Source organism: Perca flavescens, chromosome 15, assembly GCF_004354835.1.
Source record: "Perca flavescens isolate YP-PL-M2 chromosome 15, PFLA_1.0, whole genome shotgun sequence".
Lineage (NCBI taxonomy): Eukaryota > Metazoa > Chordata > Actinopteri > Perciformes > Percidae > Perca > Perca flavescens.
In genome coordinates, this window is record NC_041345.1 from 11648176 (window position 1) to 11674317 (window position 26142).

Sequence of the window (26142 nt, forward strand, 5' to 3'; positions counted from 1 at the left end):
TGCGTTCGACTTTGTCGTAATGTCCTGCTTCCGCCAACAGACCTTTTTGTTGACAAATCACGAAGCAGCAAGTTGGACCAAAGAACGCTTCTGACCAATTAGATGTTTGTATGTCATTTAGAAGCCCCGCCCCAGTCCACAGACACAGAAATGAAATTGAGTTTGACAGTTGTGTTTTTTAAACACAGCGTCAGTAAACATTTAGTAAGTCTGTTTTACGGAAAGTAACATCATTGCATGTGGACAACATGAACATCAGACAGCTGGAACCACAACAAGCTCAGTAACATTACCGAATGCGTTTTTGCTCTGGAATATTGACCAACTTCACTATTTTTGCTATTAGCAGTCATTTTTTAGCAATGCTAAACAACAACAGCGTAACATAGCTAATGCAAGCGACAACACTTCCTCGCTCCAGCTAGTTAGACAGGTCTGCGTTAACTGTCATGGCTGTGGAGGACAAACCTGCCTCCGGAAGAATGATAGTCCGACATCTGATAAACTTTGGGCTCAATCCTGCAGCAGTGGCTTATGCCATGACTACACTGGGATCTGGCATGATAAACAACATCTTTAGCTTCTACTATGTCAAACTCTTTCTCAATAAGTACAAGATATCAGAGGGAGCATTCCACCAATCACAAGTGAGTATTTTATCTTGACATATTCTGTTGTTAGGCTATGCAAATTCATATGTAACGTATAATAATAGTAAAACACTGCTGTAGTCAAGAGTTAAAGTGACATTTTCCACAAGCGTCCGAAAAGAGATCGAAAAGTGGCTGATGGTAGGCCATAAAATAATATTATATTTATATACAGTACAGGCCAAATGTTTGGACACACCTTCTCATTCAATGCATTTCCTGTTTATTTTCATGACTATTTACATTGCAGATTCTCACTGAAGGCATCAAAACTATGAATGAACACGTATGGAATTATGTACTTAACAAAAAAGTGTGAAATAACTGAAAACATGTCTTATATTTTAGATTCTTCAAAGTAGCCACCTTTTGCTTTTTTATTAATAAGGGAAACAAATTCCACTAATTAACCCTGACAAAGCACACCTGTAAAGTGAAAACCATTTCAGGTGACTACCTCATGAAGCTCATTGAGAGAACACCAAGGGTTTGCAGAGTTATCAAAAAAAGCAAAGGGTGGCTACTTTGAGGAATCTAAAATATAAGACATGTTTTCAGTTATTTCACACTTTTTTGTTAAGTACATAATTCCATATGTGTTCATTCATAGTTGTGATGCCTTCAGTGAGAATCTACAATGGAAATAGTCATGAAAATAAAAAGGAAACGCAATGAATGAGAAGGTGTTTCCAAACTTTTGGCCTGTACTGTATATCATCTGCCAAAAACGGATTGCCGTTCAGCAGAGCGGCAGCCTGTTTTCAGCTTTATCGCCCAGTAAAGTATTTCAACAGGTAAAAAGTATTGGGTGGGCAATATATGTCAAATACAACCCTCATTAATGAAATCAAGTCATTTTGAGGCAGAAACAACCTTTAAGGTAGGAGCTGCAATCTCTTTTTGGCAAGTGCATTTTATGGGTTGCCCCTTTTAAAGGTATTTCAACTGGTAAAAGTACTGGGTCTGGGTGGGCTATAATTTGTCATATATAAAAGCCTCATGAATCAAATAAATAAGGCATACATAACCTGTCATTGACAAGGTAGAAACTGCAATCATTCAGCCAGTGGAAACAGGGTTGGATTTGGTTATAATCAAGAACACAAAGAGAGCAGTTTTTGGTGGATCACACCTCTGATCGGTATATGCCCCTGTAACTTTTCAATCTCAACGTCATTCATTTTGGGGCCACTTTCCTTTTGAAAAAGGACTATAACTTATTATTTTCATTTTTGATTACGCTGTATACTATTTTACTGATCACTAATTGTTTAGTCAATAACATATCTGGCAATAGTGAAATATGCTTATTACAATTTCCCAGTGTGGGGGGATGTTTTCATATTGCTTATTTCATCTGGCCAACTGTCCAAAACCCAAAGATACTCAATTTACAATCATGTTAATTGGAGAAAAGCAGCAAATCCTCACATTTGAGAAGCTGGAACAAGCTTCAATAACATTCTGTTGAGCACTACCTAAAACACTTTAATCAATAATCCTATCTCTGCAGGTGGTGTACATGGTGTGGAATGCAATCAATGACCCCCTCTTTGGCTACATGCAAGATAATTCCAGGGTGCCCTGCTGCTCTCAGCGACGTCTCTCCATCCTGTATGGTGCTCCCCTCTACTCGCTGGCCTTTCTTCTAGCCTGGTTCCCATGGCAGACCTACGCCCCTGGTGACTGGTTGAGCGGCTTACACTTGATGGTGGCGCTGTGTGCTTTTGACGGCATGCTGACTTTTGTGCTGCTGGCACAATGTGCATTGTTTGCAGAGATTTCCAGCCACCATCAGAGCCGACTAAGACTTGTAAAGTACAACCAGGTAAGGACTTTGTATACCAAACACTGCCATCTTTTTTCTGAATGCCCATAAGCCAACAGGGTAACTGCCCATCCTTTTCATATCCCCTCCCTTTTATTTCTCAGGTAGCTTCTCTCATTGGTTCCTCCAGTGTCCTCTTCTGTGGTGTGCTGACCAGAAACATGGAGGACTTTGCGTCCTTCCAAGCCTTCACAGTGCTGATTGCTATCCTGAGCTGTGGCTGCATGCTCTACACGGGCCTCCACAGTGAGAGCCGCTTTGATAACAAAGGACCTGATTTAGATGTAGATGATGCTGATGACCAGACCTCCCATCAATCAGCATTTTCCTTCTCCATGTTAAAATCTTTGACGTGGCAAATTATGAGCAACAGGGACTTCCAGCTTTTTGTGTTCATGAACTTCTTCCAGGTTTTTATGTTAGCTTTCTTTAATAATTTTACCATGATATTTGCTGAGCACCTGATTCCTCCAGATGTGCTTCCATCACTGGCCAAGAGCATTATGTACGGAGCAGGATTCATCTGTCCACAGGTATTGTCCCTCAGTGGCTTGTGTCCTTTTGTCCTCCCATTATCTCAAACGACCATACTGACTGTTACTTACAACATAGATCATGAATACAGTGCTTTTTGGCAGCCCGCTCTCAAACTCATTCAGATGTCAGAGCTCTGTAAAAGCACCCAAATGCACCAACGACAAAATGCTTGATGCACTATTTTATAATATGCTACTTTGTGTTTATGTGTAGTTCCTGACCCCTTGTTTCCATCCCAGCTGTTAGTATTGAGCTGTCAGAGTCAGCTCCACACTCTTGGCTACTACAGGATCATCCTCTTCACCTTCTACACAGAGGCTGCAATGGCGGCTATCATGCTCACACTCGGTCCTCAGCACTACTATATCCTGGCATTTTTCCTCACCGTTAACATGTAAGAGGTTAAATGACTTGTAACATTCTTTCACTTATTTATATTCACACTATATAACCACTCCACTTTGACTGAATTATACCTTCACTCTCTGTCTTCTATGAAGGGTCATAATCCAAGCAGCCTTCAGTCTTTTTGGCTTGCCTTTGGCTGACATCATTGACACAGACCTGCAGAAGTACAAGCGCAGGTAAACTAAATATGATTAGCAGCATATTTCCACAAACTCATTCCTCACATACAGATATACAGCACTTCTCCATCGGAAAAAGAACACCAATGCCAAATATCCCCATGTATTCAATGAAGTTATGTTTTTATTCATTTATAATCAAACATATTGCTGTTATTTGACTGGTGATATAGTATTTGAGCCTGTTTTCTTCTCCCCACCCTTCTACAGTTCCCCTCTTTCATCTATGGTGTTTGGGACGAATGCACTGTTCACTAAGCCGGCTCAGTCGCTGGCCCCTATGATAGTTCTCAATATCCTCAACCAGTTTGGATATGAACAGCTGAAAGACGCAGGAAGGGATTCAAATCCAAGGTACAGTGTTTCTTGCTTCTTCTCGAATTAAATACTTCTCTCTCTCTCTCTCTCTCTCTCTCTCTCTCTCTCTCTCTCTCTCTCTCTCTCTCTCTCTCTCTCTCTCTCTCTCTCTCTCTCTCTAGTAAAGTAGAAATATAGAAAAATAAACAATCTGAGGGAAAATAATATAAAGAGGTCCAGCTGCAGACAATTTATGTAGATAAGCATTAGGATTGAAGTAGATCTAGCAAAATGCCATAGTGATGACTTTAGCTTTAATTGCAGCAAAGTTGAATGCTTACACAGAAATCCCCTAAAAGTTCAGAAACTTTGAAGTAACAACAGTGTTCCTTTATCCCCACCAAGTTTCTCATCAACTAAATACATGACACTGCTTAAGACATGGTCTTTTAAGGTCATCAGTAATATAATTTCATGAATGCAGAGCTAATTAAATATTTGCTTTTGGAGTCAGATAGTTGACATGCAGTATATGTTGTGTGTGGGCTGAAGACTTGAATGTGCAAATCTGATAAACAATAACAACAGGCATGTGTTAGAAATGCGTAAGGAAAGACATTCACTTTGCTTAAAAACATTAAGAAACGCTTCTCTTGTTTTTATTATAAACAATCTGCCTAACGTGCTCAGGTTGTTACATTTACAGTTTCATATTATTGTCATAACAGTGTGCAGCAAGCGAAATGGTGACACCTAAATCACTGCAGTTATAAATGAATGCATGTTGTGTCTGTAACAAAATTCCTCCTTGTTTACAGCGCTTCGGAGAGCCTCCACAGTGTCATGTTCTATTTGGTGTGTGTGGTGCCCATGTGTGTCGCTGCTCTGCAAGCCCTTGTGTGGAGGCCGTTTTCCATGCGCAGCAGTCACACAGTTGACATAAAGTACATTGACGGCTAACTTCAATATTTTCAGCATTCAGAGTGAGCTGGTTGATATTTTTTTCAGCTGGGATTTGGGAAAATTCTTTATTGATTAAGTATGAGGTTATGTTAAAAGTAATGTGTTAATGTCTTTTTCCAGTCACTGATTGTTACTGTCACTGACTCAACTGCAGCTAATTTCCTCAGAAGGCAGGTGAAAAATACTACTTTGTTCTTAATGGAGGAATTTGTAAAATGAATGTAAATGGAAAAGTCGCTACAGAAATTGTTGAGTGGCATCTTGAAACAGTCAACTGGCAGTTGAAATTAGGAGTGGGTGTCTTCCATTAAAAATAAGATCCAATAAAAATAGTGTTAGCAGCTAAATGTTATAGCTCTTGAACCAAGACAGAAGCTGAACATTAAATGGCTACTTACTGTATACTGACTACCTCTTCTATATAAGCACATTTACACCATGGAATCAGAAAGCGAGGTACAAAAATGTAATGAGCATTCATTTGGATTTTTTTCTATAATGGACTTTCACATTGCATGGTCGATTTTGGTTAAGGGAATTTTTGGTATTGTATGTATTTTGTCAACATATTTTGTTATATCCATCTGGATAGTAGAGAAAGACTAAAAGCACTCTAAGAACCCTGTTTACACTATTTCAGGATTTCAGTTTTTTCCCAAATGTAAATCACGGGCAGCATTTACATACAGATTGCAAATGCTGGCAGCATCACATGTCACAAATGAGAGTCCTAAAGGGCTCTTGCATGCTCATTATTACAGTCTTTGTTTTGATAAGTGAAACGTCAAAATGAACTAGAGCAATTATCTCGTATAAAAAATTGCAGGTTTGCTTATTTGGTGAAATGGGGCCCCAGGAGAGGCCCCTAATTGAAATCTAATTCCAATCATCATTAAAGTAAATAATAGGCTGACCTTCGTTTTACCTGAAGAAACAAGGTGAAAAATATCACAAATATTTGATTTAATTTTGATTTCACTTTTATTGTCAAAATGTTTTTCTCAAATGTGTCTTACGTCCCAAGATCTACACTGTTTCACATACTTAACAAAATACAACATTTAACCAAACAATAAAACAAATACGAATAACTGGCTGCAGTGCAGTAAATGCCATCATCTTTATTGTACACATGGGCAAAATTACCAATTGTAGCTTACATTCTAGCCATGCTCCAGAATACAGTAAATCAAGGTGATGCTTTTACAGCATCTACAGCTGTTAGGCCTTTTACAGACACTTTCACTGTGAATTATAACCAGTATTTGAGTAACATTAGAGCTTCAATGTTTTCAGTCAAAACATGGCTCACACCATTTAAGCTTAAAGGGACTGTACTCGATATTCAGGAAACAAATTGGTTTGGGATTGCCTCCACACAGCTCTCACACTACAAAGAACAGAGAAAGTCAGATTGAACCCACACAGAGGGAGTGTGACTTCCTTCTCTGCTCAGGACGCCATTACTCCACTATATCTTTACATAGCAAATAGTTGTTTTCCTGCTATATTAATGTTCTGAATATTGAGTACAGTCCCTTTTTAAAGATGGGAGATTGAAGGCAGAAAGGGAAGAATGCACACAGACTCTGAACAAAGGATGTTTAAATGAATAGTATGAGTAAAAAAAAAAAAAAAATCATATCACTGCCTATTATGTGTAAAAAAAAAAATACATGTAAAGATCCACTGTGACTTTATATGCTTTGCCCGTATATTTTACGGGGAAAGCAGAGAAAGGGGAGGTAAACTTGCTCCTTATGACCTCATAAGGAGAAGATTCCAGATCGGCCCATCTGAGCTTTCATTTTCTCAAAGGCAGAGCAGGATACCCAGGGCTCGGTTTACACCTTTCACCATTTCTAGCCACTGGGGGACCATACGCAGGCTGGGGGAACGCATATTAATGTTAAAAAACCTCATAAAGTGCCATGGGACCTTTAATGAAATTATATTTGAATGTACCATTTTCTGTTATATTCCATGGTTTTTGATTAAATTTCCTTAGTTTGTACACAACTATGCCCAGAATGTTGATATAAGTTTGTGCTTTCCTTATTTGTTGAGAAGCGTTAGTCAATAATTAGATAATCTTGATATATTATCAAAATAGGAATTGACAATGTCTTCTAACACTTGCCTTATTTGCTCACTTGTGTTTCCTGAAAATGTAAATTATTTGTGCTTCTTTCTACTCTCTATTCCTGAAAGTACAATTCACAAGTTATTTTTCTATCTTGCGGCTTTCTAATATCCCAAATATATGGAAGAAATGAAATTGGTGGATTAAAATGATGTGACTCGGCTACATTTCTGTATTGGATTGGATTTTCTCTTCTTTCTTTATCTGGGTGTGGTTTTGCAATAAATTGAATTACAATCGACATAATGTAGATAAAACTGCAAACACCTGAACAGAGGGGCTGTCTGTCTGTCCCTGCTGAAACTGAAAAACTCAGGCCCTTTGTATTGGTTGTTATGTCTCACTTCATGAGAAAAGGCGATCAAGCAAATTACTAATTTGCAGTCTTTGATGATGTGCTCATCTCTTCTGTCACCATCAGGTGTTTCATGGCTGTGAAATTTTTACATTTTGATAGATGTCATCAGTTGAGCTCTTGAACTCTGTGCTTGCAGCCTGCAACAACATTCAGTTCTATGTGAAAATGATGTTAAAACTAGATACATGCTGTAACACAAGCTATGCAGAAGTTCCATGCTCACTCAGTCTGTCTGTTGACTAAATCTAACAATAACATGCTGCAACAAGATTTACCTCATCTTGAGAACGGTTTCTGCCCACAGTTTTTTTGCTTTTGTCCAAGTTCCGTCTTCTGTACATTTCTTGTAACACGTCATGGAATTGTGCTTTTTTAGGTGAGGTATTCTGTTCGGAAAGTTCAGAAGAAATTTGTTATGAAAGAGATATTTGGAGATTTCTTTTTTTAGGTGTGTTAACAAAAGCTGGTTAGCAAATGCTTTGTCATTTGTGGTGTTGTAAGAGCCTTTTCCCGCCCAGTAATTCCAGTAAGGCCTTGGTTTCTGTTCCTATTTTTGCTTCTGTTAGATCTTCCCCATTTAGGAAACATTATCAAACACAAATTGAAACAGACAAACAGACACTTTATCTACAACCTTGTCAGTTTTGCAATTCCTTCTGCAGATGCTCATATTGCAGCCATGCTAGAACAGAGAGGAACCATCAATACATTTTCAGTTTTCAGTCTTGTTTTTATAAACTCTGAAAGATCTTACAATATGCATAACATTTAAAATAAATATGTCAAAGTAATTTACCTTCTTTAGAATAAGTATCACTACTGCCAAGCTGTAGATGGCCAAGAGGACAAATGAAACCCACAGAAGAATGGACTTTGCCATTGTTTTAATTTGTTCTAAAAAAACAAAACAAAAGCTCTGTCCCAATCCATCTTAATCAACACATCTAAACAGATGCCTCATCTTCAAAATCAGACTCTTACCCCTCACTACAAGAGTTGTACCCAACCCTACGTGCTGGGCGTCGGGTTTTGGGGGTCCACTCGATACTGCAGCACAGTAGTAGATCCCGCTGTCATTAACATCAAGTGACTTGATGATTAAAGATGCTCCGTCCAGGCTGTACTTTAGAGAATTGCTATTCAGGTTGAGACGAAAGTGGAAGTTTTCTTTGAAAGTAAACCACTCATAATGCAGGGGTCTGGCTGAACAAAGTGAACTGGTACAATTGAGAACAGCAGTTTGTCCTGTTTTCCGCCAGATCACCTTGTTTGGCTGTAATAAGCAGCTCACATCTTTTGTCATGCTCTCTGGAATGGATAAACAGAGAAATTAAACGGATAGCCTATAACATTCAGTAGCCCAAAAAGTTTCTGAATAAACCCTGAGGTACTGTTGAACAGAAGCTAATATGGATAATTTATATTTCATATGTGGAAAAATGAAATCCCTGAAAATCTTATTCTTTAAAGAAATAATTTATATAATGCTAACAAAGACATAATAAAGACATATTACCAGTTACTGGAAGGTAGGTGAGCAGGAGAGAAAACCAAAACAACCGATCCATGTCTAAGGCTTGACAGCTTGTGAATGATCTTGTTATTCCTCACATGAGGCTTTCTAAACGGGTGACAACATGGGAAGTGGGTAGATTGCACTTCCTCAACACTTAGTTCCTTCTTATTTTCCTGTCTTTCGCAGCTGAACGGTAACACTGGATTTTTACAAACATGACAACATGAAAACAATGGCATTTATAATATCAAGTGCAAATAGATTTAACACTGAATACTGAAAGATTGTGTGTCATTATAAAGGGAAACCACAAGTAGCCCCATCTGCCTGTTAATGCCTTATAATATGAACAACATTTTCTGTACCAGGGGCGATTCTAAGATCAGACCTTTAGGGGGGCTCAGCCACTATTAATACTATGATGGAACTAAACCTGACACTTTAAGTCACAATAATAACGACCAATTTGAAACAATGTTCTAACATTCAGCAATTTTTTTGCTTACATTTCAATTTGGGTTCTACAGGTGCATAGCATTGACGACAGCAACACAGGATATTAAACCTGTTTCAAGCCCTTTGAACATGTAATTGTCCTCTGTCACTAACAGACAAGTTAGCAAACTCTAACTTGAAGCAGTAAAATTGATTTTTCTTTTTATTGTTTTTTTATTCATTTTTAGGGGGGCTGAGATGAAATTGAGGGGGGCTTGTAATGAGCCCCCTAAAAAGGGTCTAAAATCACCAATGACGTGTACCATCATCTCTGTCCATTGACAATATTGGCGCAATCTAGGAAAGAAGGATTACACCTTCATCATTCTTATTGGTTTGAGTAGTTTGAGGACTTCACAAAATCAAAGCGTATTTTAACCCAACTTCAACCTGAACTGAAGTCTTAACAGCCGGAATACATGAAAACATCTTCGGTTTAAGTTCATTTATGAGATATTTGTAATTTATATTTTACTGTACTTTAAACTTCTAATCCACCACTACATTTCAGAGGAGAATAATGTGGGCTACTTTTTACTCCACCATGTTTACTTGACAGTTTTCATTACTTATTATAGCTACTTTAGGCTACATATTAATATTTTACATACAAAAACAATGATGATTATATGGTTATGTTATAAAACATGGAGAATTGTCTCAGATTTAACCACCCTACAGTATACAATTGCTAGAATTAGCTCCACCTCGACGACCTCTGACCGATTTTTACATGTTAATGAATCGCTAATAACAACCCGAATAATATATAATTATAATAATCATCTATCCCATTACACTAGGCCATTTTATGCAGAGTTGATAGTTAAATACCAGCTAAAGCACTGGTCCCACCCAATGTCCCTCCTCATTTGCAAAGTTTTTACTCCCTTTCGTTCAGCTCGTTGGATCTTCTTGTACTGTCGGTCAGATGTTGGTCCAATCCAAATGTCTCTGTGTGTTTTCTCACGCCCCCTTCCACGTCGACCTGCACCCTCGCCATATTTACAATTCTGTGAAGCCCGCAGCCCGGTTTGCTGCTAAATTGAAGAGGAGAATATTTCCCACAAGACAGTAGTAGGTGTGAAACGATTTACATCTCCGTTAGCTTCCTGGCTAGTGTCTGTTAATTCATTCTGCAACAATGAACGTCTTCAGACTGACAGGGGACCTTTCTCATCTGGCTGCTATCATCATCCTGCTACTCAAAATATGGAAAAGCAGGTCATGTGCAGGTGAGCCACAGCTATAATTTCTATTACATATGTTACAGTATTGTTTTTCGAACGTCACTGATTAACTTTGCCTGTCTTTAAATTGCTAAAATCGTTTTAGCTTAGTTTTTCTCTTCTTACCAGCAAGTTCCAAGCTAGCTAACGATAGCTACACGCTAACGTTTCCCACCCATTCATTTGAGTCTAGGCTAATACCGTTAGCCGATAACAACTGGAAACGGCTGTCTGCACCTCCATCACTTCGAGTAGCAGTCTAACGTTACTGCTATATCTAGCGTTACTGAAAATATATAGTTAACGTTACCTATTTAAAGTTGGAGGCAATAACGTTCCAATGTAGCATAGCATCAGCTAACGTAACTTTGTTGGGATTGCTAATGTGAGTTAAACATAGTTGTAACATGTAAGCTAAACTACGTTACGGATTCAAGTAGTCAATTGGGTCACTGCTGCTTAGTAGATGAATGAGCAAATAAATACAAAGTTATTCCGATTTTTTGCAGCGTATTTTTTCCTTCAGGTTCACCGGTTGGTTTTGCTTTCTCTACACATAACTCATCCATTCACTCCGGCTCTGTTAATTTGAAGTTTGGTGTTCGATTTTTTTGGTCTGGCTTCTGACGTGGCGTTCTAGAATGAGCTGCGGTAGTATCTAACCTGCTAAAGTGTTACTTTTTCTTTTACCTTTACCATGCTTAATTCCACTAGCTCTTATAACACGTGTTATGTATTGATGGTAAACCGCACCTTGAACCACAGAGATAGATAAGAGTCATTTCTGATGTGCAGTCAAGAGGAAACAATGGTGGATGGATACTACTTGGTTATGAGGAGTAGCGCTGGGATTGGCAAAAGTTAATTGAGGTTACAATTAAGAGCTGATAGTGTTTCTCCATTATTTAGGCTAACATGGTTAGATATCACATAGTTGTATCTACATCTAAGTTATACAGTGAATTTAAAATGTTTATTACAGAGATTTATGTTAGAAAATCCATTAATCCATAATCTGTAAACTTTATAGCCTAAAATCACAACTCATACATTTTCCTTTTTAATGGGATTTTATTTTATTTTATTTTTTTACAAAAAGCTTACAGGACAGACATACAGAACATGCAATAGATGTTGTGTATAATAGACAGAAATAACAATAGTACAATTGAGAGTGCGAATGGCAATATTAGGTAATGTGGTGCAAAGATACATTAAGGATATGATCAGAGAAAATATTGATCAACGTCAGAGTGCTGCCAAGCACTGGCAGAACCCCAAAACCTCCTCTGTACCCTTAAGACCTGGAAAGAGGACAGACTATACAAACATTGCAGGGGCAAAACTCCAGGATACCATTCACATAGAAGGAAGAAGAATAGAGACAGAGATACTAAGAGAGGTTGAATCAGTTATTGCAGACAACAGATGATGTGAAAGCAAAGATTGAGAAAACACTAGATCAGTCTCCTAGAGGACCAGGAGCCACTTATACTTTCTGGGGGGGCCTCTAGCCTCTGTACCCCGCCTGGCTATCAATGGGCTGACATATATAGACAAGCAACAGTTCACTCAGACTAAAAGTCACTCCTACAGTGGCTTGCATAAGTTTACGCACACATGTTAAAGTTGTCTAAAAAGAGGAATAAAAAAAAAAAAACATCTTTGGGAAATTTATTTGAATGCCTTAATTAAAAAAAATAGGAAAAATCCAACCTTTAGGGTCACCAATTTTCTTTTGTGAATGAATAATGTATTGTAAATAAATAAATGTTCTTCCTTTAAAATAAATAAGGGCATAAGTATACACACCCCTATGTTAAAGTCCCATAGAGGCAGGCAGATTTTTAATTTGAAAGGCCAGTTATTTCATGGATCCAGCAGGATACTATGCATCCTGATAAAGTTTCCTTGGCCTTTGGAATTAAAATAGCCCCCCCCCCCCCCTTATTCCTTGGCCTTTGGAATTAAAATAGCCCCCACATCATCACATGCCCTTCACCATACCTAGAGATTGGCATGGGGTACTTTCCATAAGATCATCTCTCAATGCAAATCAAACCACCCATTAGGCTAACTGAAATAAAACCATGCCAATCTCTAGGTATGGTGCAGGGTATGTGATGATGTGGGGCTATTTTAATTCCAAAAGCCAAGGGAACTTTATCAGGATGCATAGTATCCTGGATCCATGAAATAACTGGCCTTTAAAAATTAAAATCTGCCTGTCTCTATGGGAATTTAACATAGGGGTGTCTATACTTGTGCCCCCTGTATTTTAAGGAAGAACATTTATTTACGAATATTTATTCACAAAGAAAATTGGTATCCTTAAAGTTTGGATTTTTCCTAAGTTTTTTAATTAAGGCATTAAGATCAATTTCCAAAAGATGTCTTTTTATTCCTCTTTTTAGTCAACTTTAGCATGGGTGTGTAAACTTATGCAAGCCACTCTAACCTGCATTTCTGTGGGAGGAAACCCACACAGACCCAAAGAATATACAACTCCATACAGAAAATCTGCCAGATTCAAACCAATAACCTCACTGCTGCCCAATGTGGATCTGTATGCATCTTAAAGGGGTAGTTAAGATTTTTTGAAGTGGGGTTATGTGAGGTATTTTCCCATAGTTAGTGTATACCTACAGTAGATTGCGGCCCCCAGGTTGGGAGAAGAAGGCAGGAGTACTGGCACAGAAGCTAAGCAATGTACTACTGTGGACCATGCCAAATGTATTTTACGAGGGAAAAAACATAACAAAAAAAATTACATTATATTCTGAGTATTTTCACTGCTTTCCCTTGCCATCCAACAGCCCTTTTTTAAGATTATTTTTTGGGACTTTTTCCCTTTATTACTAGTGACAGTGGATAGACATGAAAGGGGGAGAGAGATGGGGGAAGACATGCAGCAAAGGGCAGCAGGTCGGATTTGAACCCGTATATACTAAAGTACATTTAAACTGATCAATTTTTATTTAAAATGTTTTCTTCTCCAAACTGGGGTCGTGCTGACCGCCTTCTACTGTAGATCATACACTGACTCATACAACCCTGCTTCAAACATCCAAACTATCCCTTTAAAACATCTTTAGCTTATTTGCAAGTTAAAATCGTAATGTTTAGGCATGGTAAAGGTCAGGGAAAGATGTGTGAGGGATGTTCATCTCTGCCTGTAATTGTCCTTGGAACCAACATAATGTTGTAAGAGACTCTGTTGTGACTGTGATCAGGTCAGAGGTCGATACAGACCCAGAGAGAAACCTGTGCACACTTCTTGTCTTCTCATGATGCCCTAAGTTTGATGTACTGTGTAAGTTTAAGAACATAAGTCCATGCATTTGATTTGCTCTTGTGTCTGCCAACCTGAGAGGTTATCAGTTTGTGCATATTCACTAAGATAGCATTAGTCAAAGTAATTAAGATTGACTGTATAATACCGGACACTATACATGCAATTTCATTATGCCAATAAACTGGGTTTTCGCTGTGTCTTAAAAAGTCTTAAAGTCTTAAATTTCAAAATCAAAATTTAAGGCCTTAAAAAGTCTTATACCCAACCTTACTCTGGGTCCTCCACAGGGTCACTAGAAACCGGTCCTATAATGCGAATGAGGAAATCAGAATTGTTTCAGATGATGTATCCTGACTCTGACATCTGCCGTTTTCTGTCATGATATAGGTCTTAAATTTCATTCATAATGATCTTAAAAAGTCTTAAATTTGACTTGGTGAAACCTGCAGAAACCCTGAATAAAACAAGTCCAAAAGGACTGATATTGCAGATTTTCCATATAAATATTCATCATGTTTCCAGTAGATGTCACCGTTCAACAAGGAAAAGCATTTGATTCATACTGTATCCAAACTACTTGTGAAGCTGTTCTGAAGTCTGAAGTGTTAAATGTGCTTGATACATCTGTTAAAGGTATCTCTGGAAAGAGTCAAATCCTGTTTGCTGTAGTGTTCACCACTCGCTACTTGGATCTGCTCACCTCCTTTATCTCCCTCTATAACACAAGCATGAAGGTAAGACACCAGTCACGCCCAAGCTCTGACCAGCAGCCTTCCATACAAGTCCCGTATTTCTCCCCAGTACATTTTTTTTTTTTTTTTTTAATGACAAGCCGTTCTGCATTGTTTACCAGTTGATCTACATCGGCTGTGCGTACGCCACAGTCTACCTGATCTACGTGAAGTTCAGGGCAACCTATGATGGCAACCATGACAGTTTCAGAGTGGAGTTCCTGGTTGTTCCTGTTGGGGGTCTTTCTGTTCTCATCAACCACAACTTCTCTCTCATGGAGGTGGGTTCGACCTTCTGTATTGTTGTCAAAGCGGTACATGATTCATCGGAAAAAGAGCCGAGCACTAAGAACATCTTGCTATAAACATCACATCACATTTACTGTAGTATGAATGAGCATCTACATTTTTGTACATCCTGCACTAACCATACAGCCTTTATTTTCCTTCTTAATGTTAAACAGTTATATGTATGTGTTATTTGTTTCTGTATTTATGTTTGTTTATTTTATAATATTGGTTTTATGTATGCACCAGCAACCAAAGCAAATTCCTAGTAAGTGCTACTTACCTAATATTAATAATTAATCAATAAATATTTGTAATCCTGCACATTTAAATCTGTCTGTCTCCAGATCCTGTGGACATTCTCCATCTACCTGGAGTCAGTGGCAATCCTACCTCAGCTCTTCATGATCAGCAAGACTGGCGAGGCAGAGACGATCACCACCCACTACCTGTTCTGCCTGGGCCTGTATCGGGCCCTCTATCTTCTCAACTGGATCTGGCGTTATTACTTTGAAGGCTTCTTAGACATGATCGCCATCTTTGCCGGATTGGTCCAGACTGTCCTCTACTGTGACTTCTTCTACCTTTATGTCACCAAAGGTGGGTTACCTGCTGGTATCATCCAGTGTGGCATTAGACAGATCAAAACTAATGAAATAATCGGACAATATGTCATATAGTTATATGTATGCTGTAGGAGTTATTGGTTATCATTCCTCCAGTCCACACTGACCCTGAAGTGATCCCTTCCGAAAGTAACCTCAATGTAGGAGATACATAGTCCCTGTTCCCTGTAAAACCTCATTCTAAAGTTCAGTTGAAGCTAATATGAGGCTTAAGCAATCAGAATTTCTTGAATCAAGTGATCTTTTTAGTACAAAAATCCCTCTTTGTATTAGTGTCCACAGTTGCTCCGCAATGAAACACTGTCCCAGGAAACACACAAAGTTTTTTTTTGTGCTAAAAAGACAAGTCAATTTAGAAATACACACTTAATTTGGCTAACCTAGACTGCCGAAGCCGCATATTAGCATCGGTTGAACTTCAGAATACATTTTTTTTTTCCCACGAAACCATGACTGTGGATATTTTGCATTAGAAAGGAATTGCTTGTGAGTAAAGTCAAGACCGTTCAAGACTTTTCCTTCACTATTAATAATCTTCAATCACATCATAGTGCTTCCAAAACTGAAACTATTTACACTAGTGCACTGTTTGTCTAGAAACAATAACGATGTAGAAAATCTTGGACATAACAGTTTGTAAGTTACTTGCGGCAGTTTTTTTCTCTACAGTAACTTCAATACCGTAGTTTTCTTGGGGCCAACATCTAGTTGAGGAAATTTTTTTGTAGAGGGGAGACTATTCGTTTTATTCAGAAACCATAATTTCTTTGTTCGGGCCTCGGGCATCATCAGTGACGTCAATGGTCTAAATCGATGCATGCCTCCATACGCGCTTCATAACCTCACATCTTGTTGCCAGTTACCCCCGCAGGAACGTTTTTTTAGGAACGCAGAAAATTGATTTGCCTTTCCACCTTTTTTATGTTGTAAAGTAGAAATAAATATGCGTAAAACACTCTGCAGATCCTCTATTTCGGAAACAGACATTCTGGAGTTTTTGGTCTCCTTTTTCACCACTGCGTGTCCATCCTGCAGCCATTCAAACATGATGGTAAATTACGAACAACAACACGTCTCTGTGTTATTTCTTATGTGTGAAAATTGTGTCTCAAGCAAGCTGTTTCTAACAAATTCTCATCGGTCTAAATGGCCTAATCTTCACGGTTTAGTTCCTGTGTTTAATTGAAAAGGGCTTTTGGTTCACACTACCAGATCTTGCTTCTGAGCACAAATTACAGAATTCCACTTTAAAAGCTCCCTTAAAAAATGGAACCTCTGACACTGAAAGGATCAAAGCAAAGAAGTGTAAATAATTGATGGCAAAATGAATATATACCGGGCTAGTGATGATTTCTGACTGTCTATCTTTCTAACTCACCCCTCAGTGTTGAAAGGCAAGAAGCTGAGCCTGCCGGCGTAAAACCTACAGAAGGAGATGGAGACTCCCAGCAGACTCAGGGTGGTGGGGGAGATCACATGATGTAATCTCGTGACCTACAGCAAAAGATGCCTGAGGCAGAGAGCCAACTATCTGGGGGGGGGGACTAGTCTTCTTGATTGCTGATGGACAACTGGTAAATGCCAACACCAGAGCTGAACAAAAATCATACTAGGTCAACCTTTGGATTTCTGTGTTCAGCATCTTGCCTTAAACTTCTTTTCATTGCTGTTCAAATAAGCGAAAAGGCTTTTTTTTTTCTACATGTGAGGCGTATACGCTTGTTTTTTAATTTTTTTTATAATGTCACAAATAGGGTAGACTCCGAGAAGTACCTTGTTTGACTTGGTAATGAATACACAATGTACAGTCTTGAGTGAGACTAAAGAGGTAATGTATCTGAGTGCCTGATGAGGATTACGTCCACTTTGGCACAGTTTTTCTTTTTTTACTTTTGGATTTTCTTTTTGTCTGCATATACTGTAATACATGTACCTTCTCATGGAAATATTTAAAGATGCCAACAGCAACACTTTCACTCCAATGCACATGCATTTTGTAAAACATTTTAACTTTCTTCTATAAATCTGACAATTTTGTAAGCAGAACTCATGAGAGGATTTTTAGTTTCAACTTAGGTTTAAGATGTAACCCATGAAATAAATTGAATTCCAGCAATCTTTTGGACATAGATGTCAGCATTTTCAAATGGTGGCTATCTCATTTATAATTAAACCTTTTCATGTGTTAATTTAATTTCTTTTCATTCAGCTTACTGTATTGAAGAAGAAAAATACATAAATTGTTCTACAGCTTTAAAATAGATTTCACACAATCTTTTAACAATGCTACATCACATTTGGGATGTAGATGGAGCACAAACTTTGTTTCTGCCAGCATTGCACCCCAATAACAAACTCATGAACACCTTCAAACAGTGACTTGTCTGTTATCTCAAGGTAGAAATCTATGAAGTCAAGAGTAAAGCAATAAGGAATGACTGAATAGGGATATTTGGCATGAGATCCTATAGCACTTGTACTAGTTGTGACATTTCACTTGTTAACTGTATAGCTGGAGTGTGAACAGTTAAACAGATTTCACATGGTGCTGATTGGTTATTGAGTAGAGGTGATCAAGGTGTTCATTGGGTGCATTTTATTAAATTTACAGGCCTCTTGTTAACTTTTGAATTTTTGTTTTCAAAGTAGTCATTCCTAAAGGATTATTTCAAATTTTTTGTCTTTTTGTGCATGATAACGCCTCCATTAAAGATTTTATTAGAATCACACTATTGTGTCGCTGTTTGATTATTTATATCACGCAAGCACAGATATAAAGCAAACCTTTTTTTTTTTTTAAGTACATTGTGTTTTTGACCATTACTAATACTATGGAGAGTAGTGGTAGAGTAGAAGTATTCAGATCCTTTACTTAAGTGAAAGTATTAATACCAAACTGTAAAGATGCTGTTTAAAGTAAAAGCCCTGCATTTATATCCTGCATTGAAAATGTTCCTTAAAGGGACACTTTTGTTACTTAAAGGGTTGTGTCATCTTTGTATGTACAGTGTTTAGCTTCCCTCCGTATCGCCAGTGCACGGAGAAGCAGAGCAGCGGAGGTCTTCTTCTGCGGGGGGCTCCATGCGGGTAAGAAATTCTGAAATATGACCAGCAATACACAGATCCTCTGTCTAAATATGACTAACCAACAGACCTCAGTCTGTTAGGTTAGATAATTTGCACTACCCTATCCCATCCATACTGTTGTATTTATTTACAAATGTACATACTGTAATTACACCTATACATATACCTATACTGCTCTTCAGTAGCTCTGTCTACTGCTCTTCATAATGTTCATCCTGCACACACATATATATATATATATATATATATAATTCTTACTATTATAATGTCACTGCTACTACATTGCACATATCTGTACATGTTGTTCATACATTGTACATATTACATAGCCATATTTATTCTGCTCTTATAACACTGCAATATATTTCTTGTTCTGCCTGTGCACCACCTGTCAATACTTTGTATATCACATTGCACTTTTCTGCTTGTTTTGCACTTCTGGTTAGACACAAACTGCATTTCGTTGTCTTTGTACTTGTACTCTGCACAGTGACAGTAAAGTTGAATCTAATCTAATCATAATGTGCTTAGTACTTTTTATTCCAACCAAAAGCGTTTGCAGTCGGGTTCCGAAGCTCTAGAACAATCTGCCTGAGGAAATTAGGTCAGCTGAGTCAGTGGTCTCCTTTAAGTCCCTTCTTAAAACATACTGTATTTTTTATCAGAGAGCCTTTCCTGATTTTATTTGTACTTGAACCTCCTACGAACTCTTACTAAAATTAAAATATTTTCTTACCCACACTATACAGGTTTTTAAACTCCAAATAGTTTCTTAATCAGTTTTTTTAAAGCTGTGAAGATTGTATGACTTGTCTTTTATTTTGCTGCTTTTTGAAGCACTTTGTATTTTAAAAGTGCACTATAAATACAACATTTGAAGATGATAAAATAAAAATGATTTCCCCAACTCAAATCCGTTGTAATAAACGGAGATATCTCATGAAGAAAATTGTACAGTATACCATATTGATAAATAAAATTGGTGTGTGCCATACATTAGACTGCATTTTTACCAGATAATCTATCACCAACAATACATTGTTTTAAAATCCAAGAAACTTCTCCATCTCTGTTTGGACAGAAGACCAGCACAACTGTTTATCCTGATTTATTCAAAGCTGCATTACAAACGTACAACATTGTGCTCTTTTAAAGTTAACAGTGTAGAAGAAAAAGTTCTCTCAGGTCCAGTTCAGTGGCTGGTTCAGATGAGTTTTATTCACTGCGCAGTGGAGAAAGAAGCTCACAAGAAGCAGTAGGATTCTCTCTGACCAGAATGGGTTTCTAGTCAAGGTTCTATACAAAGTTACAGGAAGCAACAGAATAACAAAAGCTGAGCAGACATTCACTCACAAAACTATCTGAATAGATTTGCATGGACCCAATACCGTCTCAAACTATTTAAAAATGGTCCTTTGTTAAATGAGGTGTGAACTCCCTTGGAGCCGGGTTGGGCTTTAAAGAAACGGTCTCACTCACAGTGACCAAAGTAAAATGCTTTGTTTTAAATACTAAGCAAGGCAAAAAGGGAGACAGACTTAATTAACACAGGCGACACAAAGAGGATATCAGTATAAAATGAGACTAAAATTGTTAGGTAATTCATTTTCTTCTAAAACAGCAAACACACATGTAACAGTTATTTTGTAGTGATTTTTTTTGCCTGATAGGCATGTGCATCAGATATTTGCAGACATACACAACATAAGTACACAGGCATTTTCAGACTGAATAGAATAGTGCATTTGGATTAACTACACTGTTCAGCCATGAGTCAACATCTTTCTCTAATACTTGAAATCAGCCACCATTTCACAAGATATGTGCGTAGTGCATATAGAATATGTTTGGATTAGACTAAAATAAGTCTTCCGTATATGGCTATTAATGCAATTGAAAGGTTAGTTGTTTCATGTTTTGGCTGTTGTAGACATTTTATTCTTCTTGAATTAGCCAAATGTGGGACATTGTTTGCATTTCAGATGAAGCCAATACATTACATCCACACTCAATACCACTCCGAAATCCCCAGGATGTGTCCTAATCAAACCAAAAAAGAAAAGAAAATGTAGCTATATCACACTCATAAAAGAAATGGTACATATCAGTACTCTTAGTGCCAAGTTGTCTCAGACAATCTGCATGTCCAAAATGTGGGACAATGTTAAAAGGCCTAAATTATCTTAATTCATGTAATATAAACATCTCAGGTCAATAGCATTCAAGGCTAAATGTGAAAACCCATGGAGAGTGGATTCAGGAACGCTCCAGGCTCTGGCCAACAGCCTCAGCCAAGGGACCCCACCATCCTCAACGATCTGTCTATACTCTATTGCTCCCCTCATCCTTTCCTGCCTCCACTGATTCAGTTTCCTTCCCTGATTTTTTGCCTGCCTTTCTCTGTGTCTTATTTCTCTTCTTTACCATTGTGATCTGAAATACATTACATTGAATAATCAATAATATGCATAGAATTAAGTGGAACAATTTTTATTACATTTTCTAAAAAATCTATCTGAACTCAAACATTATTATTAAAATAATGCATTAAAAGACTAAAACCCTGTAAATAACCATTGTTATTGCAAAAAAATATGCTGTTCCACATCAGGCCAATCAAACTGTCCCACCTTTCGAACCCTATTTCAGTCTTTATATGTTATGTATTTCTTATTACAGTCTGGTTTAAACACTGCCACTGACCTTTGGGTGGTCTACACCATTGACATATATAAAAAGGTCTACACGCAGGGTGTTTCCTGCTGAAAATTGCTCCACCCAAATCTACAGTATGATTGGAGAGCTACATTTATTGACTTTTAGGTTACCCACTGGAGCACAAGTGTCCCACATCCCAACAATTCACCTATATAAAATGTCTAGATATAGAGATGATAACAGGCATTTTAGAAAAATATGTAATATTTAGGTCTTAGACATACAGTAACCATCAGGGAGTCTTTGTGCATAGAAAATCTATTACATACAGTGCATTCGAAGGGTCATTTCAAGAATCAACCTACTGCATTTCCTTCAGTTATGAAGTTTCACATTCACTCTCCTCCTCCTGGACTTTACCTTCCTGGTAGGAATAAAGGACAACAGAGAGGAAAATAAAAAAATATGATGTGAAAATAATATTGTTAGTAATATGTGTGTACACTGTATTTCCATTTTAGAAGAGATGTTGACAAAACTCCATTGATTTAACTGCATCACTGACGTTTTTCGACCAACTGTGTTCCAAGTGTCAGATGCAGCTTTAAATATAATGTCCTGAACTCTAATTAATGACATAATGTTATTGATGACTATAGATTACCATCAGGATTGTATTGATGTATTGTATATGGGCTATATATTCAAGGCTGAGCTTACCTTGAGAAACACCAAGTGTGGTTGAAACAGTGATATAATAAAATCATATGGGTGGTCATCTTTTGTTCAAAATACACTCGGAATCCTAGGTACACACTGATTCCTCAGTACATTACCTTTGTCAGATGCGGGTAATAGCGGCTGAGGATGTTGGAGACGGTGATGTAAAGCACATTAAAGATGACTGAAACCATGACAGAGAAAAGGGCGATGCCGGGTAGCAGACACAGCAGAGTCATCCCTCCTACAAACAACAGAAACACTGACAGACACACAGAGAAATAAGTTGTTGGTTAACCATTTGTGCAACTGAAACTTTGAATTGAGTTTTTTTTTTTAATCATACTATATTTAATTTTTGGGTACATTTCTATAAATTTAATTATATTTTAGTTAAAAACAGGCATTGGATGTGCCCAAAGACTAAATATATAGTATTATAAGAAAATGGCTGTATCTCAGAAACTACAAGGAGCACAATCAAGTATTTGGTATCTATAAACTCAAAAGAAGTTGAATATCAAAGATGTGCACACATATGTAGCATAAAAAATAGATTCCATATGGAAAGCTTTGAATAAAGACATATTAGCCTATATTAGACTTAAACTATTGATGAAAGTGTAATTTTTTTGTTTGTGATCTAACCACTTAAAAGTAGTACTGTTAAATACTTGGCCAAAGTATGTCCGTACCAGATTTCTAGACTTAGACCAATCAGAACAAATGTTGTGGTATTTTTGTCTTAGTCTTCGGGCACAAAATGGGTTAAAGTACTGTCAGATGAGTATATTTTAGAAAATTGATTTTGACATGATTACACATACCTTCAAAGAAAACAAAACCTACTGCCGACATAATACAGGTCACAAGAGCAAAAGAGAGGAAAAGTCCGACAGGCAGTGCAGACAAGGCGCCGAACAGCAACACTGTGAGAGCAAAGAAAGGGTGGCTGCTCAGGTACTGCCCGAGTCTTGTGCTCTTCAGCTGTGCTACCTGTTAAAGAGAGAAAGATGGGAGGAGGTCAACGCAGTGCCCTCTGATATGCTGCTGTAAAAAGTAAACATATACACAAAATATTCAGTTGTTTAACTGTGAGCATAAATTCAATTAACTGAAACTCAATAAAAAGCTATTGACAGATGTGGTGTTTTTGTGTTACCTTGGGGTCATCATAAAAACGCTTCAGAAGGGTGGTCCAACTTCCCCACAGCTGCTGAAAGTCAGTCACACTGCTGCTGCTGCTGCTGCTGCTGCTGCTGTGCTGCGTCTCCATCTCACCAGACTGAGGACATGAGGAAAACTGAGTCATCCTGACAACAGCTATAGTTTTTTTTTTTTTATTAAAGTTTAGAGACAGACTCAAGGATTCAAGTGAGCAACAGTGACTGTAACAGAATACAAGCCTTAAGTTGACTAGCAACAGCTATTGTTACACCATTAATGACTTTAGAACTTTTCGGAAAAAAACATATAACTAAGTTAACAAGTACAAACCTGAACAATGTAGTAAACCTGGTTCGATTCTAAGCTCACAACATGTGAAACTATGTCCTGTAAGTGCCTCAGAGTCACTCCAACAGTAGCAACACACCCTTTTTATAAACACACCTTCTTCTTCTTTCTCCTCCTTCTTCCTCTTCTGGTAGAGAGAATCTACTTGGTATTGTTGCTGCCATCTACTGCTCACCAAATATGTTTCAGCATAATACTGGGTGCTTTGCTTTCTTAAAGAATTGCTTTAGTGGTAGCCTGGAAAACCCTTACGAACGTCTGGCAAATTTGAGATTTGCTCTGTAAGTCAGTCTGGCCAAAAGCCCATTCAAGCCCATTTCCAATTTTTCCAAATCGAGGCACCAATCACAACTGTTGAGGTGGATTTTACACAATGACGGCCACCAAAGCACAGCAACCCGTTGATACCGCTACGTCACCCGGATTGTTGATCTGATTGGTTGAAGGAATATCCAGTTGCGCCCAGAGGCATTTGAGCAGCGTCCGTTGGTGACGCCCCTTTGGCAATGGGCTGTGAATGAAGCTTGCCCAGACCCACTCTCACTTACAACTGACTATTATATATCCATTCTTCTTCGTCCACTTATCCGGTATCGGGTCGCGGGAGGAGCAGCTCCAGCAGGGGACCCCTAACTTCCCTTTCCCCGAGCCACATTAACCAGCTCCGACTGGGGATCCCGAGGCGTTCCCATATATATCATATTTTGTCAATTATTTTGGGGGAAGACGCATCAACGGTCCATAAAATATCTGGTTTCACCAATAGGCAAGATCATTATGGGAGATTAAAACTAAACTAAGTATCAAATAAATATGAGCAATACATTTAGCCAAAAACTGTAATTATATATAAATATTATATTATATATAAATTATACAGTATATGTGAATTATTTGTATGTATTATGTATTATTGTGGAATAAATATAATATTGTGTTTGTGTTACCGTACCGGCACTACTTCTCGCTTATTAAAATTAAAGGCAAGAATGTTTATGTAACATGCATGCTATGCCCAGGAAAAAATACTTTATCCACGTCTGCCTCAAGCAACTCAAATCTTATGAAGCACCTCACATCAACACATGCTAACACAACACTTGTTGCTGCTGCTAACCCAACCCCAAGCCCAAATGCAGTTAGCGTGAGCTCCAGCGAAGGAGATGGAGCCACTCTGTTAAAACAAGCAACGCTCGATTTTTTGGGTCAGCAACAGGTAACCAAGGCCGAGCTGAACACATTGATTGCAAGGTACTGTATGTTGTTGAAAACATGCTACCCCTGTCCACTGTGGAGTCTGAGTCATTCAGAGCTATCCTAAACACCACTGTGGAGTCTGAGTCATTCAGAGCTATCCTAAACACCAAATTTTCTAAAATACTGTATATAGTGTTTTTATTTTTCAATCAGTTAATATAAACATATTTGAAGATGTTATAGAAAGTAAAAGCGTTATAGAACATACAAAATAACATCACAGTTACTTTGCTGAGTAACTAATTACTTTTACAATGTGGTAACTGAGTTACTAACTGAATTACTTTTTGTGAGAAGTAATTTGTAACTGTAACTAATTACTTTTTTAAAGTAAGATGACCAACACTGATTACCACAAAGTAATGAAATACGTGTGGCAGGGCACCTTTAAACTAGAAAATGCATTTTGTGCAGAAAATGCTTGTGAATGCTGAAAAGCTAAATTGCTAAAGCTAAACTGGATTGCTGGCATAATTGTGTAAGACGAAAGTGAAGTAGTGAGAGTAGTTGGAAAAGTGGGAATGGTTTTAATTAGTACGAACTTCACTGATATGTTGAATAATACCAATAATGTATTAAACAATAGTGGAATATTTTAGGTTATTTTTTAAAAGAAAAGTCATAGTATAGGTATGACAAAAAAAGCGATGAAAAGTAATAGTATAATTTGTCGAAAAAAGTGATAAAAAAGACATAGTATAGAAGGTTTAAAAAAGTCATAGTATTTAGTATATCAGAAAAAGTCATAGTATAGTATGTTGAAAAGTGATAAAAACAGTAGCTTATCTGGTAGAGGGAGCGCCCCATGTACAGAGGCTCAGTCCTTGGTGCAGTAGCCACCGATTCAATTCTGACCTGCAGCCCTTAGTATTGTATGTCGAAAAAACTCATAGTATAGTATGTTGAAAAGTGATTAAAAAAAAGTAGCTTATCTGGTAGAGGGAGTGCCCCCGCAGCAGCTGCCGATTCAATTCCGACCTGCTGCCCTTTGCTTTTCACGTCTAAGCTGTCCTATCAAATAAAGGCCTGAAATGCCCCAAATAAATCCTAAAAATTCATAGTATTTCATGTTGAAAAAAGTAATAGTATGTTGTGTGATAAAATGATAAAGTCTATGAATTGTCATAGTATAGTATGTCAAAAAAGTCATAATATAGCATGTCGGAAAAAGTCATAGTAAAGTATGTCAAAAAAAGTGACAAAAAAGTCATAGCATAGTTTGTCGAAAGAAGTCATAGTATATTACAAAAAAGTGATAAAAAAGTCACAATATAGTATGCCAAAAAAATTATTCAAAGTCATAGTATAGTATGTAGAAAAAAGTCAGAGTATAGTAAGTCGAAAAATGTCATAGTATATTAT

General features: G+C 37.6%; 4 protein-coding genes across 5 annotated transcripts; 2 read left to right on the plus strand and 2 right to left on the minus strand.

Annotated features, from left to right (window-relative positions):
- The first annotated feature begins 135 nt into the window (after positions 1–135).
- mfsd13al (major facilitator superfamily domain containing 13a-like) lies at positions 136–5264 on the plus strand. Its single transcript, XM_028599418.1, has 7 exons — positions 136–647; positions 2164–2478; positions 2583–3011; positions 3255–3409; positions 3516–3599; positions 3813–3956; positions 4718–5264. The coding sequence occupies exons 1-7, from the start codon at positions 450–452 to the stop codon at positions 4857–4859; spliced, it is 1467 nt and encodes a 488-aa protein (XP_028455219.1). The 5' UTR covers positions 136–449; the 3' UTR covers positions 4860–5264.
- Positions 5265–7398: 2134 nt separating this feature from the next.
- Positions 7399–9343, minus strand: si:ch211-139g16.8 (immunoglobulin superfamily member 6). Its single transcript, XM_028600031.1, has 6 exons — positions 8880–9343; positions 8345–8671; positions 8160–8257; positions 7998–8045; positions 7639–7749; positions 7399–7500 (listed from the first exon to the last, which is right to left on the minus strand). The coding sequence occupies exons 1-6, from the start codon at positions 8929–8931 to the stop codon at positions 7432–7434; spliced, it is 705 nt and encodes a 234-aa protein (XP_028455832.1). The 5' UTR covers positions 8932–9343; the 3' UTR covers positions 7399–7431.
- A 966-nt stretch (positions 9344–10309) lies between these two features.
- Positions 10310–18272, plus strand: LOC114569897 (ER lumen protein-retaining receptor 2). The gene is made up of 5 exons (XM_028600032.1): positions 10310–10609; positions 14532–14632; positions 14752–14910; positions 15265–15517; positions 16929–18272. Exons 1-5 carry the CDS (start codon positions 10519–10521, stop codon positions 16961–16963), a joined length of 639 nt encoding a protein of 212 aa, XP_028455833.1. The 5' UTR covers positions 10310–10518; the 3' UTR covers positions 16964–18272.
- Positions 18273–19722: 1450 nt separating this feature from the next.
- LOC114569842 (promethin) lies at positions 19723–23617 on the minus strand. Of its 2 annotated transcripts, XM_028599943.1 has the most exons (6): positions 23506–23617; positions 23171–23293; positions 22836–23004; positions 22125–22270; positions 21654–21712; positions 19723–20670 (listed from the first exon to the last, which is right to left on the minus strand). In XM_028599943.1, exons 2-5 carry the CDS (start codon positions 23282–23284, stop codon positions 21668–21670), a joined length of 474 nt encoding a protein of 157 aa, XP_028455744.1. In that variant the 5' UTR covers positions 23285–23293; positions 23506–23617; the 3' UTR covers positions 19723–20670; positions 21654–21667. The 2 variants fall into 2 exon arrangements, with proteins under 2 accessions (XP_028455744.1, XP_028455742.1); XM_028599941.1 differs by having other exon boundaries at positions 19723–21712.
- Positions 23618–26142: the final 2525 nt, after the last annotated feature.

Excerpts from the sequence above, each read along its gene's own strand:
- mfsd13al (XM_028599418.1), top strand. The coding sequence starts at position 450 with ATGGCTGTGGAGGACAAACCTGCCTCCGGAAGAATGATAGTCCGACAT. Across the intron at positions 648-2,163 it reads GAGCATTCCACCAATCACAA|GTGGTGTACATGGTGTGGAA; the intron begins GTGAGTATTTTA and ends CTATCTCTGCAG. Across the intron at positions 3,957-4,717 it reads GGAAGGGATTCAAATCCAAG|CGCTTCGGAGAGCCTCCACA; the intron begins GTACAGTGTTTC and ends CCTTGTTTACAG.
- si:ch211-139g16.8 (XM_028600031.1), bottom strand. The coding sequence starts at position 8,931 with ATGGATCGGTTGTTTTGGTTTTCTCTCCTGCTCACCTACCTTCCAGTA. Across the intron at positions 8,258-8,344 it reads TACAACTCTTGTAGTGAGGG|AACAAATTAAAACAATGGCA; the intron begins GTAAGAGTCTGA and ends TTGTTTTTTTAG. Across the intron at positions 7,501-7,638 it reads GAAACCGTTCTCAAGATGAG|GCTGCAAGCACAGAGTTCAA; the intron begins GTAAATCTTGTT and ends ATGTTGTTGCAG.
- LOC114569897 (XM_028600032.1), top strand. The coding sequence starts at position 10,519 with ATGAACGTCTTCAGACTGACAGGGGACCTTTCTCATCTGGCTGCTATC. Across the intron at positions 10,610-14,531 it reads GAAAAGCAGGTCATGTGCAG|GTATCTCTGGAAAGAGTCAA; the intron begins GTGAGCCACAGC and ends CATCTGTTAAAG. Across the intron at positions 14,633-14,751 it reads TCTATAACACAAGCATGAAG|TTGATCTACATCGGCTGTGC; the intron begins GTAAGACACCAG and ends ATTGTTTACCAG.
- LOC114569842 (XM_028599943.1), bottom strand. The coding sequence starts at position 23,284 with ATGGAGACGCAGCACAGCAGCAGCAGCAGCAGCAGCAGCAGCAGTGTG. Across the intron at positions 23,005-23,170 it reads GTTTTTATGATGACCCCAAG|GTAGCACAGCTGAAGAGCAC; the intron begins GTAACACAAAAA and ends TCTCTTTAACAG. Across the intron at positions 21,713-22,124 it reads ATTACCCGCATCTGACAAAG|GAAGGTAAAGTCCAGGAGGA; the intron begins GTAATGTACTGA and ends TATTCCTACCAG.